General features: G+C 42.0%; 1 protein-coding gene across 6 annotated transcripts in view; it reads left to right on the top strand.

Moving 5' to 3' along the window:
• cacnb2a (calcium channel, voltage-dependent, beta 2a) overlaps positions 1-17,005 on the top strand; it is a 61,891-nt gene that overhangs the window by 37,961 nt on the left and 6,925 nt on the right. For 3 of the 6 annotated variants that reach the window (XM_070986481.1, XM_070986484.1, XM_070986486.1), the window contains 8 exons: positions 4,949-5,068; positions 11,325-11,447; positions 11,559-11,695; positions 11,791-11,867; positions 12,208-12,341; positions 15,056-15,136; positions 15,252-15,310; positions 16,382-16,491. In XM_070986481.1, coding sequence (XP_070842582.1) covers positions 4,949-5,068; positions 11,325-11,447; positions 11,559-11,695; positions 11,791-11,867; positions 12,208-12,341; positions 15,056-15,136; positions 15,252-15,310; positions 16,382-16,491 — 841 coding nt within the window. Of the gene's footprint in view, positions 1-1,955; positions 2,731-4,948; positions 5,069-11,324; positions 11,448-11,558; positions 11,696-11,790; positions 11,868-12,207; positions 12,342-12,540; positions 12,561-15,055; positions 15,137-15,251; positions 15,311-16,381; positions 16,492-17,005 lie in introns of those variants that run through there. The other 3 variants (XM_070986487.1, XM_070986482.1, XM_070986483.1) reach the window with 3 other exon arrangements.

Here is a 17,005-nt window from a genome sequence, read left to right as displayed (position 1 = left end):
ATCATACTGCTGTTAGATTATTATTAGTGGCCTGTGTGTGGGTGGCACAGCGCTGTCAGTATCAGTGTGGCAGCGGGTCTAGAGGTCGGTCATGTCAGGCAGCCGGAGGCTCGTTCTGTCGCTGTGAGTCTTTGTCAGTGTTGCGATTGGAGTGCAGCCTTCACAGCGTCACCACTCTCATCTGCGGGCTCCACAGCTCCGTGTTCAGAGCATCTGTGCCCTGTGTGCTCTTGAGGCTAGTGTCAACCCACCTATTGAAACATATGTGACCATTGCATGATTTCTTAGCATAGCAGATGAGTACTGTTTTGTTTTCTTTCCTAAACTACCATTGTAGGTGAGGTGAGAGAGAGAGGTTCGATGCAAAGATGGACAAGATCAATGTTTTTGTTCACCATTCCCACCAATCTCACGTCAAAGCATCTCAGGTAATCGCCCTCCTCATCGCGCTAAGTGGTGGTAATGAGCTAAATCACATTATTGTCCCCCAGCCTTTACTTTCATATAAGATGTGTCGTTTTTAAGTGCACGTCATGTTGAAAAGACCCTGAGTAGATGGAGGCCTGTCATTGATTGGTTATGATAAGCACCACTGATTAGCATGTCATCCTTTGATGTACAGTTAATGCTCCTTGGGGAATGACTGCTGATCATAAACTAGCAGGCCTCTTTCCACCGCTGGTCCCACGGGCCGACCCATGACTTCTCTGACCTCACACAACCTCATGATGGGTCAGACAGAGGAGCATCATGCGTCAGCAGTCCAAAAAAAAAACAAAAACAAGAAGACATTTTAAATAATCCATCTGCAGGGCTTAACTTTGGCTGTTTCTTGATGAGGATAGGAAATTTTTAATTAATGATGTGATTATTCTCATTTGTCCTGTGTGGCTTTGTGACGCTCCGTTCAGTTGTAATGAGCCACCGCTGATCTGACAGGCGAGGATTTTAGCTCTGCTTTCACCAAGGAATGCCTAATGCTGACATCATAGTGAAGAACATATTATTTAAAAACACATACAGTATATTTAAGTCTTATTTCTAACAATTAGGGCTGCAGCACACATTTTTTTATTATCTATTAATTTGCTGATTACTGTCTTTACTATTAAAAATACTTTCTGGTCAGTATTAATCACTTGTTTTGTCTAAAAATGTCAGAGACCCTGAAGTGACATATTCAGATGTCTTTTATTGTCTGACCAACAGTCCAAAAATCCAAAGATATTCTGTTTAATATTGTTCATAACAAAGAAAATCCTTTCATTGTTGAAACTAAAACCATTTGCTTAAGAACTTACTTAAACAATTCATTCATTCTGCTCAAACCAGACAGTCAATCCAGAAAAAATAATACAGATACAAATTTATTCATGTATTGCTAAACGGTTACCAGTGTGCTCATTTGCACACTGGTAACCATTTAGCAATATGAAAAGAAACATGCAGTCTATGTTGTAGATGATGCTGTTGAAATAAATTTCACCTTTGCTTAGTGTTCCTGCTAAAAATTAAAATTCAGCAGTTGGACGAGGCATGAATTTTCAGCTTCCATAGGACGGTATGAAAGGAAGTTTCAGATCTTCTGCGTGAATCAATAATGAGAGTAAGGATTAGTAGCAGCCCTAATATGATGTATGATAAAAAATGAGCAGATGTAGATTGACATCCTCTGAGAAGATGGCAATGGGACACCTATTTTTCAAGTATAAACAGCTCATATTAGGGTGGATGGAGTGTGTTTACATGTAAAAAGAACAAAACAGCATGCACAGATGACACATAAACAGTATCCACATAGCACATGCACTACCCAGAACTGATCACTGCAGAGACACAATGAGCAGATGGACTGACTGTGAGGGGTAACTGAGGAAAAAAATGAGGGGAGTGACAGAGGAGGAGGAGGAGGAGGAGGAGAAGAAGGAGGGGTGGGTAGAGACAGAGACAGAGAGGCAGAATCACTGAAGGAGTGTGCAGGACAAACACTAACAGGCTGAGACACAGAGAGTGAGAAAGAGGGAGCTTGCAGCACCTGAGAGGCAGCAGCTTCATTAGCTTCAGGAGGAGAGTCAGTCACAGGCAGCCACACCAGGACTCATGTAGATAAACTGCCATCGCTTGTGGAGCAGCACGGGGAGGCTACAGCGGAGGAGGAGAACGAGGCTGGAGCCAAAGCTTGAATGAGAGAATGAGAAGCATCGCTGCCACCTGACTCATACTGGGAGTCAGCCTCAGCACCTGCAGCGGCAGTCTGAGCAGCTATCAAGGAGACTGGGGCAGACAGGGAGAGAGCTGCTGAGATTATGCGCGGGGCAAAGAGCTCCTGTGGATTCCCCATCTTTGGCAACGGCAGCAGCAGCAGGAGCAGCAGGATCTGTGGCTCTAGAGATAGCAGCAGAGCTAGCTGGAGCTGCAGCAAAGCAAGGAGCTCTCACTCCAAAGCTATTTATTTATCCAGAGATGAAGGTAGCATTTACAGCCAAGGTGTAACAGGAACCAGCTGTCTATGCTGCCACAGTGTTGAATGTACCTGTAGCCAGAGCAGTGGCGGTCACTGCAGCACTGTTGTAAAGGTGACCACAGCAGTGCAGTTAGGTGTAGTTGTAGCAGTAGTGGGGGGGCGCAGTGGCTCAGGACACTGAATGACCAGTGTGGCTGATGAAGGCCACCTGGATCCGCTTGCTGAAACGAGCCAAGGGAGGTCGCGTCAAGAGCTCTGATGCCTGTGTAAGCAGATTTTGAGTGTGTTTACATTGTGAAAGCTGGTCTGTTTTTGTGTGCTTGTGCATGTGTGTGTTGTGCCGTCTCTAGTTCATCCATCAGTCCATAGCGTTGGGGTCAGCGTGGCACAGTTGTGAATTGCCTGGTGATGATGAGACGCTGGGTGTTGTTATCAGTTATGGCTGTCAGATTCTGGGCAGAGCGCCATATCGCCTCCCCCTGATCCACTGGGATGGTGTTCTTAATGACGCCCCATCGTTAGACATGACCTGATGATGTAATCATATCAGGCCAGGTATGTTCACCTGTATTTTTCAAGGCCAAATAGCTCCATAGTAAAAGAAAGGTTAGTGTGCAATAAGATGCCAGTTTACTATATTTATGTATAAATGTGGAAGTGATGCATATATAAGCTCAATGGCGTTTGAATGCTACTGAGAGATTACATTGATCATGAAGATGGTGCCAGCAAAAGCAGCCTATGGATAGTTAATGAGCTTGCTTTCAAATGAGTTATTCATATCAGGTACAAAAGAGGGAGGATGAAAGACACAGAGGCAATTGATGAGCAGCAGGGTTTACCGTAAGATGGAGGACATAAATATGAATAACCCTGTATTGCAACTGTATGTACGGTAACAACTCTTGTGTTGTCTCTATACATAAGTCAGGTAATGTAAGTGGAGAGGTTGGAGATCCTCCTTTGTATGTGTATGTGATGGCAGGGTAATTCTAATCAAGCACAGAGTGAGGGAGGCTATTTTTAACTCAGACAGCAGTATAATGGTGCAGTGAGATGAATGAAAGACCTTGTGTGGGTGGCATAGTAGCGTGCAGGTAAGGATAAGGCTTACACTGCCTTCCCTTACTTAAAAATCCCTTTTAATCTTACTCCCTGAAACTGATATGTGGCACTGGGAAATTTTTCTGTATGTATCTGCAAATGTTGGCATTGATTCCAATATTTAAAAATGAAAGTAAGACTTTTCCTCGCATTTTTGTGTTTTTCTTCAGTATTATTATTTCATCATTGCTTTCGTACATAGCCAAAATGCAGAAACTACATATTTATGCCAGTCAAAGACCAAAATCTGGCTCTGTTTTAAGTTGTCTTAGTTATATATGTTTTATAAAAACATTTTAATGACATTTATAAATGTATTAAATTACAGATGAATAAATTACATACATTTAAAGGCAGATGGAAAGCTTAAAGAACACATTTGTTTGCTTATATTGTGCTTTTGTTTCCTAAACTACTTTACTTTCCCAAAAAGTCTTTCGGTTGCATCTGCGGTCTATGCCACTCATTGTTTTGTCATCTAAAAAGACATGAATGAAGATTTACATCCTGTCTATCTGTTGCAGTTTAGCCAGTCAGCCTGAACGCTTCAAACCCTTTTGTATCTTCTTCGTCCTCTTGTGTAGTAATTGTTCTCTGCTGTTGCAGGGCAGAGTGCTTTAAGAAACCCTTGTAAACACTATGGTCTATACAGCCATAGCATGCAAGTATTACTTTATCTATTTCAGAAATTATTCATGATCTGTGTACATGCAGTATATGACAAGCAAGCGTGCGCATGTGGTAGTGTGCGCTAATGCACTGCACTCAAGAATGTGTCTAAGATGGTAATCATGTGTGTTTTGGTATTTGTGAGTCTGCTTGTTTATGTTATCACATATCACATAGAGATATACTGGGACCTGGTGTTCTTTAACAATTTCCCCCAGTGTTTGTCATAGAAGGATCACAACAAATCTGAAGGCGAGCAGCTGAGAGAGCTAAGGATAGAAGAAGAGCTACTGGTGACGTGATTTTATGAAAAATGACTGTTTGTGTCCTTTGGCGTCTTTTCCAAGAAAAAGAGGAAGTCTGCATGATTTGCTCCAGATTCAATCAGCTCATGTGATTTCCTCAAGTTGTTGCAGAGATGTGATTGATTGTAGAATTCCATTTTATTGAGCGCGGCCTCTTTCATTATTTCATGAAATCCACTGAGACTCCTTTGATGATCAGAACTGAACACTTCAGTCTGTGTGGATGTGTTTGCACATTGAAGTTACACATCAGATGCTCAACTCCAAAGTTAAGCGTGTCTTTGAAGAGCGAGGGCAATGCAAAGCAAATTAAGTTGCGCGTGTGAAGCCCACCATTTCTCTTACACTTGTCAAGTGTGAATCCAAATGGATGGAGTTGAGTTTCAGCGTACGTTTGTCTCTGCAGGGTTCGGCCGACTCCTACACCAGCCGTCCATCAGACTCCGATGTGTCCCTGGAGGAGGATAAGGAGGCAGTGCGCAGAGAGGCAGAGCGACAGGCTCAGGCACAGCTTGACAAGGCCAAGGTTGGTATCCAAAACCTAGCTGCAATAAGGTCACTCTGTCCACTTCTTAACCTACTGAAACATGTGCTCTGTGGGTCCCAGATAGGGTTTGTCAGGAACATTTTGGGTCAGGTGGACACACAAGATTTATTGAAAGTGCGGACTTTGTGATTGTTTCAGTGGGCTGTTTTAGGGTTAAAACTGGACAAATAAAAATGCAAGACACAATTTATGACATTAGGTCTGGGATGGGGCAAGAGAATGCATTAATGATTATGTCAATGAGGGTCCCCGCAGACTGGTTTATTATGCTTGAATGAATGATGTCAGGCATCGCTCAAATGGTAATGTAAACTTTGCACTGGTTGGTTTGTTTTTGGAAAATGAGAAGCTGCATCTACTTCCTTTTTGGTCTCATTTCTTATGCCTACATGTTTTTTTCTTTTTTATAAGGACATGAAAATTAGCTACAGTATTCTCAACCAGGAAGAGGGGTCACCCATCACATTTGAGTTGGGGACAGGGCCACTTACCAGTCTGGTTAAGTTTTTTTTTTCTTATTTCTGACTTCCCCAGCTCGTTTTACCCAGATCTTAATGGTAAATAATTTATATGGTGTTTTATTAATCCTGGGGCAAGATTAGCGGACAGTGCTACAGAACTGACTAGACGACTATGAGAGCAGGGTACTGGAGCTGATTTCAACTGGTTTAAGTTGAAGAAAGGGCTGTTTGGGTCTGCTGATGTGAGAGGTTAGGGGCCTCGGAGGAATCAGCGTCAGTATTTATCAGAGCCAAGCCTCGTCTGCTCTGCTCTGCTCTGCTCTGGGCCACAATTAGTAGCATATAAACAAACACACACGGCAGAGCAGGCTTGCCTTTGTGGGACAGGAATTGCAATCAGAGCTCGCTTCCACAGAATCACTCAAGCTGCTGTCACTGTCAAAATTTATGCCTTTGATCTTTGAAATAATTTGGCTAATGTCACATTCTGTTCTCTTCCCTCTTTGCAGCTCACTGGGTATCTCACAGTGTTCTATTTTTGCATATTAATTCAACCAAGTGTCTGAAAAATTGGTTTATTGTCTTTCACTGGGTGTTCAGTGTCTATAACCCATTAGCTGTAAGCTGTAAGCTTTTGGCGGTCTATCCATTCCAGCAGACACTTTTCTCCTGCTCTGTGTCTTAGGGTAGCTCGTAGCTGGCAAAGACAGATCATTCCAGCAGATCTACAGCATGTTGTTTCCAGAGCCACCCTCTCTGGCTCACTAATTAAACAGATAAGTTGGCTTTATAGATAACCTGTCATAGATTGCCCCTGCTGGCATTTTACATGACAGATGACCAGTAAAAAATAGCCTCTCAGTGGTCTGGCCACCAGAGAGAGTGAGATGGGGTCAGAGGAAGTGCAGACTCTCAGACTGTGAGCCTTTATGGGCAGTAATTCACAATGACTTCCCTGATATTGTACCATTGATATTTGTAAATAGCGTGGATAAAGTGGATGCCTGTAATGCTATGTACAAGATGTCCCATTGCCTTAATATATTTCTTCACATTACTTTCATTTGGCATACAAAAATCCACATGCATTTAATATTGAGAGTAATAGTCAGTCTGTGAAAGCAGCTGTATAATGTCAGGTCTGACAGAATCACCCCAGATGATGTCATCAGGCTTGGAGGCTCAAAATTTTCACTGAAAGTCTGTTAGTAAATAATTCCCGGAGGATTTCACAAATGTATTATTTCCATAATCCCTCATAGTTCATCATAGTCATGTTACAAACTTGGTGAGTGGAGTTTAGAATTTAAGATCATTTAGAGAGGGAGCATTAAAGTGGCAATAAGGTACTTTAAAATCCATATATGTGTATAGTACAAATATTTTCTGATGGTAAAAATGGTGGACTGTATATAATTCGCACTACAGAACCTAATATACTATATTGTCTCTTAGGTTATCTGACTGTAATCTGTTTGAAAGGCACTGTTCAAGTCAGTCCAGTCAAGGTGAATGGCTTACTGAGCATTTAAAGGTGCGATAATCAATAGTTTTATAATAGCAGCGGATGAAACAGCTACCTACATGTGATTCGCAGGTTTGAACCTGAAGACAATTATCAGCGACTCCTCAGTTCCCCTCAGCTGTATGGAGAGTTTCACAATCTTTAAGCTAATTCTTTTGGTGTTTCGGCCCATAACAGTACATTTTTATGTTCCCTCTCACCGCTCAGCAGGCAGATGTAAAAGTCAAAAAGGCACTGTACACCACCTGCCCAGCACCAAATGGCAAAAATCAAAGTTAGCGACTAGCTGGTGAACATAGTGACGTGTTTCCCTCAGGAGTTGGTAGAGACCAAAAACAGAGATAATAGGAGAGTGATAATGTATCAAATGTTCTGATTACAGCTTTTTTTCCACTGCATCCAAGCGGCCAAAGAACCCATTAATGCAGCTTTAAATGTTATGAGTAATGAGTGTTTCCCCTACTTTTGTTGTACACTGTTATAGATTATGTAATAAGTGTAGATCTGAGTCAGAGTTCTTTAATCTCACTTTGTCTGTTGAGAGGCCTTATCTAACCAGTGACAGTGAATACAATATGGAAATGACAGGAATTAGTGTGCACACACATTACAAAACAAGCAATTAATTAAGATAAAAGTTGATGTATGATAGAATACAAACATAACTTTACTCTAACAATGCAGTCCAGCCAAAAAGGGCAAATAACCGATCGCTGCGACGCCATTGTTATTAGCAGCCTTCATTTATCACTACTTAATGTGCATACCTACAATATGCTGGAGCAACCTTGGATAATTACAGAAATCTTCCCAGACTGAATTAATGGAGGTTATGGTTCCCTTCAAACCACATAATATTACATTTTACAGGCTCTCAGTACAGCCTGAGGCCAGTGCACACATCTAAAGAGAAATCATTTCGAATCGATCGACAGCATTCAAGGTGAAACAATGTGGGAATCTAGATTTATAGCGTGAGATCCTGTGTGTGCTGCTAATGGAGAGGCTGTGGCATGTTACATGGCAGATCTGCAACAGCAAGGGCAAGTGTTCACTCAGTCAGTTCAAGTACAGCTCAGAGAGGAGTAGGAGGTATCATCAGCTGAAATACACATGGTGTGATGAGATGTTGTGACAAGCATTGTGTGGTGTTAATTGGCTGTGGTCCATAGCACTGCCTAACAAGGTTCCCAGTTAAAGATACGGCTTCTCTTGAACTGGTTACCTCTGTCTTACATTTACTCTCCCTCTTATATCCATGAATGTGTCTCCTCTCTCTTCCTGTGCTCTGCTTCCTTTCTCTTGTCATTTATCCTGCCGTCCATTTCCTTAACCTTTCTTTTCTTCACCCCCTCCATTTCCCCATCTTCCCATGCTTCTAACCCAGTCTCTAACCCCCCGCCTCTGTCCTTCTCCCTTCCTCACTGCAGTCAATATGGCATCCATAATGAAGGCAGGTGTTACATAAGAGGCAACAGAGCCTTATGGGCTCGGTCAGGAGATGGAGAGATACTGTACAGAAGTGTTAAAGGAGCCATTATGTACAAATCCTGCAGTCACCTGTGGTGCAAGGTGGCATGTAGGACATTTATGTGTGCGTGATTGCCTACAGGTCTGTAAAATGTCATTAAGCCAATAGAAAGCTTCATCTGACAGCCAGCCATGATGGATAAAGGCGAGCAGAGCAGCTGGGAGGGAGGAAAGAGGCAGCGGTCCATGAGACAACCAAGAGAGCACACATACATACGTGTCCTAATGGACCTTATACCTTCATGCAGCCATGTGACTCAATGCATGCAAACGCCAAGGACACTCTGTCCTGTACGAGTCCTGGCACTGCACACATTGGACTGAACGATCTCCTCAGTGGATGGATGTCACAACCATGCACACACACACACACAAACACACACACACACACACACACACACACACACACACACACACACACACACACAGAGCTTACAACCATCACTCCATGGAATAGTTACGTTGCTTTCCACGTGAGGAAAATTATTCCTGGAGGATTTCACTAATGTATTATTTCCATAATCCCTCATAGTTCATCATAGTCACTTCACACCTGTTGTATTTCAATGAGGCATTAGGGGACAGTGAAAGCCATGATGACAAATAACGCCCGTCATCTGTAAAGCTCCTCCCGGCGCTGCTGTTGAATTAACTCCCATAGTGCTGAGCTCCACTGAGCGCTGCTGCCTGTTTGAAAGAATTCGAGTAGCATTTAGCAAATCCAAGCAAATCCAATCAGTTTACTTTGCAGTTGGAGGCGAAGGGGAAAGAGCTGCATGAAAAATAACCATCAAGTCATTTCATCCCATATTGAGTATTAAAGCTGCAGTGACATGGTTTGTTTTTTTTTGCCACTCGAGGGCAGCAGAAACATATTGCTAACACAACATTGACATATTGTGTTTGTGTCCATGGGATGAATGTTACTCCAATCAGTTTTGGCTCTCAACCAAATCCTGAGGGAAATAGCAGCTAAATGTTCCACTGTGTTCACCAGCTAGTTGTTAACTTTATCTGTCTGCCATTTGCTGCTTGGTAGGTACGATTATTGGCTTGAAAACCGAAACAATGGCCTTAAAGATGCTAAAATGCATGACAACTATCTCTTGGAAATGCACAGTAGGGCAAAGATTTTACATTGTATTTTCTATACCAGTTCATCTCCCTAATATCAGCAGGGAAAGTGATCAGTGATTATCTCTTTAGTCGTCACTAGCCAATCTAAATGCCAATTGGCACAGGCCTACTTTGGATATGTAATAACGAATTGTAGGCTAACATGTGCCATGACAACTTTTAAAAGCGCTGGCCGTGAGTGATTACAGCTTTAACGATAAAGGAAAATCGTTTCCACTTGCTTCTATTCCAAATCAATTTGACTCTATACATTATGTGCATTGAACTAACACTGTACTAAAAATTAATTCAACCTGTTGGTGCATTTTATTTTTAGCTTGCTTAGTAAAGATTGCTTAGTCAGATTGTAGGACCGCTATGATGAAACCAGCAGTTTGAGCGGTCTTTGAAAGCATTTTTCAGAATCTGTTCAAAGTCCAAGTGTCATTACATCATCAAAGCTCTGATTTGGTGGGTTCAATTTGGCTCAGAGCTGAATATCACACACTCCTTCCACTCATCTTGTCTTGTTTCATCTACAGGTAAATATTAAGCTTGTGAGTCAATGCTGGGAGATTATTCCAAGATACATTCCTGTGCATTCGTTTTGGCTTGTCAGCTGACTTCAGTCTTGCTTTTCACGCAGTCAAAGGCAGAGCAAATGTAATCTGGTTGAGGGCATGACTGTGTTGCCAACTGTTGCTGCCATCGCCGCCAGGCTGGCTCCAAGATTATGTCCAAATGCATTTTATGTAATTCTGAAAGGGATGTGTGTCTTTTATGGGCACATTCTAGCCTGGCAGAGATCTAGATTTAGACGGTTTGTCTGTGAGCATATGGTTCCCACTTTGCATTTTTTCATGACGTGACCTTATTAAATCTTATTCAAATCCCTTTTGTAAAAAATGTTATGGGCAGAGGAGATTTGACTGGCTGCAAAAATGTGTGTGGAAAGAAAGAAAGTTGTTCTCTCATTCTGTATGTGGACAGTCAGCGCATTAGGTGGCTATATCACGTGCAGGAAACATTTCATTAGCTGTACGCATTATCTCTATTTACTCTTTGTCCTTCAGAGGAAGATCAGCAGTGATCTGATAGAAAGTATCGATTAAGATGCTGTAAAGATTGTGGGATTGATTTATGAACCATTTACATGAGTGCAGTTTGTGCTACTCATAAGTAAGTGCAAGACAAGTGTCTTGCTTTGTGCTGAAGTGGCGATTGCTACAGACACTTACATGTTGCATCACTCTGAATTGTAAAGTGTAAGTGTTTTAGCCTGCAGCAGAGAGACAGTGCAGCAGCCAAATCATTCATAGAGTGATAGCTAAACTATAAGTCTGGATGAGTCAGAGTCTGCTCGTAGCCCTCACCCAGGGTTATTTTTACACCTCGCACAAATACAGAATCACAGCTTACCAACAGTGCACAAAAAGACTGAAATTTAAACAGCTCTCTACTCTCTGGTTGTTATTCTGAGGTTATATGTCTGTTTTTTTCCCCAATTAGGATACAGTTGCTATTTGACATTTTGACATTTTTGTCATTCATATCTTTTGCGCAATCTGACATTTTCATTTTTCTTTTTTGTTCCTCCTGAAAGACAAAACCAGTTGCATTTGCTGTTCGCACAAATGTCAACTACAGCCCAAGTCACGATGATGATGTCCCCGTGCCAGGCATGGCTATCTCCTTTGAGGCTAAAGACTTCCTCCATGTCAAAGAGGTGAGTTCATTAGAGCTGATATTCAAGACACTGATGCTGAGGGAGATAAGCATGATGATGAGGAAGAGATGTAGGATGCGCTAGATAAGTGCCTTTAATTATTCTGTGCAGAAATTCAACAACGACTGGTGGATAGGACGCCTGGTGAAGGAAGGCTGTGAAATCGGTTTCATTCCCAGTCCAGTGAAGATTGAAAACACTCGCATCCTCCAAGAGCAGAGAGCCAAACAGGGCAAGTTCCACTCCAGGTAAAAATCCTCAAGTCTCTGTCTTGGCTGGGAGTTTGTCTAAAATAAATGTAGACTTCTTCAGAGTCGTTGTTGATCACATTTTCTGTTTTCAGTAAATTGGGAGCAAACTCATCCTCAAGTTTAGGTGAAGTGGTTCCTAACTCACGAAAATCTACTCCTCCTTCGTCTGGTAAGTAGGATGGCAGAAAACTTTAGACTCCAACTTTCTACTTAATATATTCTTTCTTTTAAAACAGCTTTTTCCAATTAAATTTAAGATGAAGGTAAGATGAACTTCGTAGATTCCTAATATTCTACTAGTCTACTGGCAATCTACTGGCAATGAAGTTGATATTTACCTGTTAGTTATTTGTTTTAATGGCCATAATTGTACTTTTACATGTTTCATTTTCTGTCTCTTTGTAGTGGCATACTTCCTGTGCTACTGTCAATGTGAAATGTGTCCTGATACCTGTGACCTCCTGTTTTCACCTCTGTGTGATGGTGCTCTTGTCTGTCTGTGTGCGTAGCCATTGACATAGACGCCACAGACTTAGACCCCGAGGACAATGAGCTTCCAGTCAACCTGCGCTCCCCTAAAGCCAGTCCAAACACTGTCATGTCACCCCTAGCAAAAGAGAAACGAATGCCCTTCTTTAAGAAGGTAAACTGTGGACTACCCCACCCTCTCTTCTGCTCTATCCGTCTGCACGGCTCAGACTAAATGCCTGTGGCTGCACAGCCTCACTCAGCGCCCGTTCTGTTTGTCTACACCACTGTTCTTGTCCCTCGGCGTGCACCCGTCCGTTAGCTTGCATGCCTGTTCTTAATCTCTCTCTTTCTCCTCTTCCGTCTCACCACAGCTAAGCAGAAGCAGAAGTCGGTAAGTCGTGGCCCGCAGTGCGCCAGCTCAGCAGGGTCTGGGGATGACCTCTGTGGTCTGAACTGTACCAACCCTCTATATGATTCCTCTGCAGAGACTCAGCTCTGTACTGACCTCTCACCCTACTCACTACCCGCAATCCTGTGTGTGGTGTTTGTCATTGTTCATGTGTCTATAAGTCGACTTGTGACTCTGACAGAGTGAGAGCTCAGTGTGAACAGCATTTTAAGAAGATAGACAAGATCTTAGTCAGCTTCTCTGTATTTTAAAGGAATAGGTCAACATTTTTGGACATATGCCTGTTTTTTTCCTCACAAAAATTCAGATGAGAGGATTGATACAACTCTCATTCATTGAATATGAAATTGTTTACTTAGCTTGACATAAAGACTGGAAACAGGGGAAAACAGCTTGCCTGTCTGTCTCTAAAGGTAACAAAACCAGCACCTCTAAACCTCACTAATTAACATTGAATCCTGACAAAAAACTGAAAAAAGACTCCCCACTCCCAGCCAACAAATGGTCTGACGCCTAACGATTTTATATGTTTCTGTCTGGATTAAACAAACAAGATATATTGTGATAATTAGTGACCTTTGGAGCTGCTACAAGGCACATTTTGTTACCTTTGGACAGAGCCAGACTCGCTGTTTCCACCACTTTTCTAGTCTTTGTGCAAAGCCACACTAAATGAAATGAACGTGGTATCAACTGTGTTATCCAACTCATCTCACCTAACTAACAAAGCAAATAAGTGCATTTCCCAAAATATGAACTATTCCCCCAATGTTTTTGTAAAAAGCAAAAACCATAATAAGTAGCATCAGTTATTATTATTAATATTCTTCCTTTGATCAAAATATGTTTTCCATATGATAAATATATATACACAATGACATCAACAGTCAGTCAGCTCATTTTTTAAAATGCTAATACATTTTGAAGATTTCCCATGACAATGCCGATGTTAACCAAGTCATCCAGAGCTGAACTTAGGCTACCAGAAGTATTTGTCCAGAACCACACTGTCCATTAATACCCTTGTGTTAGTCAGCAGTAGTGTGCATCGGTTCCCACAATGTCCCAAGGGAAGCCCAATGACGACAGCAAATGTTAGACAGAAAGAAAATGTTTGGAAGAGGAAGAGGAAGAGGGGGTGATAGACTCCAACATGAAATCCACTAAAGTACTCATAAAGACAGCACAGACTGAGGGAAGAGCTTCAACATTAGGACATATAAGGGGGAGAAATTAGTAAAAAATAGTAAAATGAAGAAATACTGTGTGGCGGAGATGATAATCGACAGTCCTTTTAAGTAGCGAACCCTCTCTGCTTCCCGGCTGCCTGCTCTCCAACAGAGTTTCAACTCAGATCACGCACGTTTACTGTTTTAAGAAAAAAGAAAGACAGAGACAGTACTTCCATTTTCCTGCAGTGTGCAGGCACATCCTCACATCCTTCAAACACGCAGCTCTGCCAGACGCCTGGGACTCACAGCAGCATCAGGTTCACTGCCTCCCTGTCAGATGCAGACACAAGTGCACTTTCCTGAAGGAAAGTACAATCAGGCTACAAACTATTTAGTTCTGCCCAGAAGTACACAAATGACTGAGTATCTAAATGTGGCTCTCACTGTAAGAAAGTGAAACACCAGATAATATCGCCTCCATCAAAGACAATTATAGTGTGCACTAGTCATGTCATTTGCTTTGCCAACACATTTCAAATAGAGCTGCAACTAATGACTGTTATCAATTAATCTGCAGTCTATAAAATGTTTCAAAACATATGAAAATATTCTGCTTTGAATAATAATTTGGATTTGATGTGTTTTTCCAACAGAAAATATTATATATATGCAAATATTGTTTCAAAAGTTCGATCATGTCACGTCATGGCCGATACCTGATCTGCTTCATAAGGTCAGTAACGGTCACCAGTCAGTCTAATCTGATGGGTTCATCCTTAATTCTCGACTGCTCTCATTTTCAAACATCTTTGTCAAAATCGCCACCATGACTTGATTCAAGACTCAGGCTGTTACACAAACTGAGCTCCACTTTGTCCCAACAAGTTTTTCTACCCGCGTCCTAATTTTTCCAAGTTCTTCAGTTGTAGCCTCTGTCGATCTCCTGTGACTCGCTGTCTGACTAACCTTTCCTGTTACATAGTTTTTCCCGTTTTACTCAGTGACATCAGAAGCATGAAATGGGAGGATTTATCTAAAGATTGTAATCCATCATAAAATATTGTAGTTTACCGTAGCTTGCTTGAAAGTTTGCCAACCAAAGTAAACTGCCAAATTCATTATAAATCACAGCTAGCTTGTGTTTTGTCGGGCCAGCAGAGACATCCCGTTTCATGGTTCACAATGTTCCAGTGCTTTTAAATTGTCAGGTTCATTGTTGTTCCAACCCCTGAAGTGATTTGTGATGGCGAGTGTTTACTTTGTCTCCATAAATGTGTGCAACTGTTTTTCTTCCTCTCTCTTAAGACGGAACACATTCCTCCCTACGACGTTGTGCCTTCCATGCGGCCCGTGGTTCTGGTTGGACCATCACTGAAGGGCTACGAGGTGTGTCACAACTTTGACATTTCAAGCACCCCACTTCTCGGAAATTTACCAGCAAAATATGTGTCCCATTTTAACTCTGTTGTCTCAATATGTCCCTGAAATTTCCTGTCCACAGGTGACAGACATGATGCAAAAAGCACTGTTTGACTTTTTGAAACACAGATTCGAGGGAAGGTAAGTTCCCCGTGACCTTTTTAAAATGCAAGCTCTCATCCTGTTTCCTCCCTCATTCTTCGTCTCTCTCCAACTCTATAGGCTGGTATTTATCTGTCCCCGGAGGTTAGCCAAGGGAGTGTGTAACAAGTTTGTTTGGCCTGGAGATGTGTGCTGCTGCTTTAAATAGGCCCTCTCCATGTCCTTAATAGGCCATAGTGGGCCCTAGAGCAGAGCAGGATTCTCCTTACTCAATGTTGAGTCCATCCACCCATCTGCAGCAGAGAGGCCATGAAGTTACACAACACTAAGATCCACCAGACCACCAGCAACAGCAGCGAATTCTGTCAATTCCCTTTTGAGCCCTTTTCTTCAAACACAGTTTAACTAATGCAGGATGACATGGTGTCCATGGTATCCAGCGACTTTGGTTGGAGAATGGCAACATGAGTAGAGAGTGCGGATCATATGATTGCACTTACAGTGTATGAAGCCTCCCAGCATGCACTTAGGCAAGAGTCCCATGAACATAAGCCTCATTTTATTTGTTTTTCAGTGTTGTTGCTGGTGTTTCAATATTCAAGGTATAAACATTTTACAAAGTTTAGAGTTCAAGCCTCCATCATAAAGGGCTAAATAACATGTTTTCTTGTTCCACTGGAGAACTTTTAGTTGAGTTTATCATGAAACTCGCTTAAAATCATATCAATATTTGTCTGTATCAGGCCATGTATTGCGTTCAGCCTCAGAAATCTTGGTCATGGTAGAGCCTGTGTTTTTAAAGGTTTGGGTTAAAGGACGAGTTGGCCTGTTAGCTTGTTAAAGCGCCTCTGAAGAACGATAAAATGCACGTCAGATTGTCCACAGTAAAATCAAGCTAACTCAGGTCCTTTTTATCAATTGTGCTTCTGTGATTTTTAACAAATCTACACTTGTATTCCTTCTTTTTGAACTCTCTGCTCTCTGCCGTTTGTCTTTGAGATTCTGCAGCTGTTTTCTTCTTCCTTATTTTTAGTCTCAATACAGCAAGAGTAAGTGTTTGCCTTGATATCTCATATAATATCCAAGTGTTTTTCTTGCCCCTTGTTTCAGAATATCAATCACACGCGTCACGGCAGACATTTCTCTTGCCAAACGCTCAGTCCTGAACAACCCCAGCAAGCACGCCATCATCGAGCGTTCCAACACACGCTCAAACTTGGGTACGTTCAGGCTAGAAATCACTGCAATGCCTGGGAACATCTGGTGTTTTGATTCATAATGTTTTCAAGGAGACCAGCTTATGTGGAAAAGGAAGGAAACGATTAAAGAAACTCTTGACAATGGCAATGATATCTCCTGACTGCCCAGAGTGGCCTTGGCCAGTTTTCTTTTGTTAGGAATGAAAGATAGAGCATAAACGCACGATAACAAGTTCAAGAACCGCTCTGATTCGACTGGGGTTGATTGGGGTTCAGATGTGATTAGAATGAAACAGATTCCAGAGTCAAACTGAGGTGACAAGGCTAATGTTTGCTACGGATCAACATGAGCATCAGTCAGCGCCTCCAGCACAGTAACAAGTCCCAGGAAAAGAGTACGCTGGAAGCAAAGAGTGTATTATATTTGAATTTTTTATAATTACAGAAAGCCACCACGCTTCAACATGATCATGTGACCTCAGTCTTTTTCAACAGTGTGCTGCTGTCCCAAAAATAAAACTCATAATGAGATAAA

This window comes from Chaetodon trifascialis, chromosome 18 (genome assembly GCF_039877785.1).
Source record: "Chaetodon trifascialis isolate fChaTrf1 chromosome 18, fChaTrf1.hap1, whole genome shotgun sequence".
In the NCBI taxonomy this organism is placed as follows: Eukaryota; Metazoa; Chordata; class Actinopteri; order Chaetodontiformes; family Chaetodontidae; genus Chaetodon; species Chaetodon trifascialis.
Note: the sequence above shows the minus strand (reverse complement) of the source record. Positions and strands in the feature narration are given on the sequence as shown.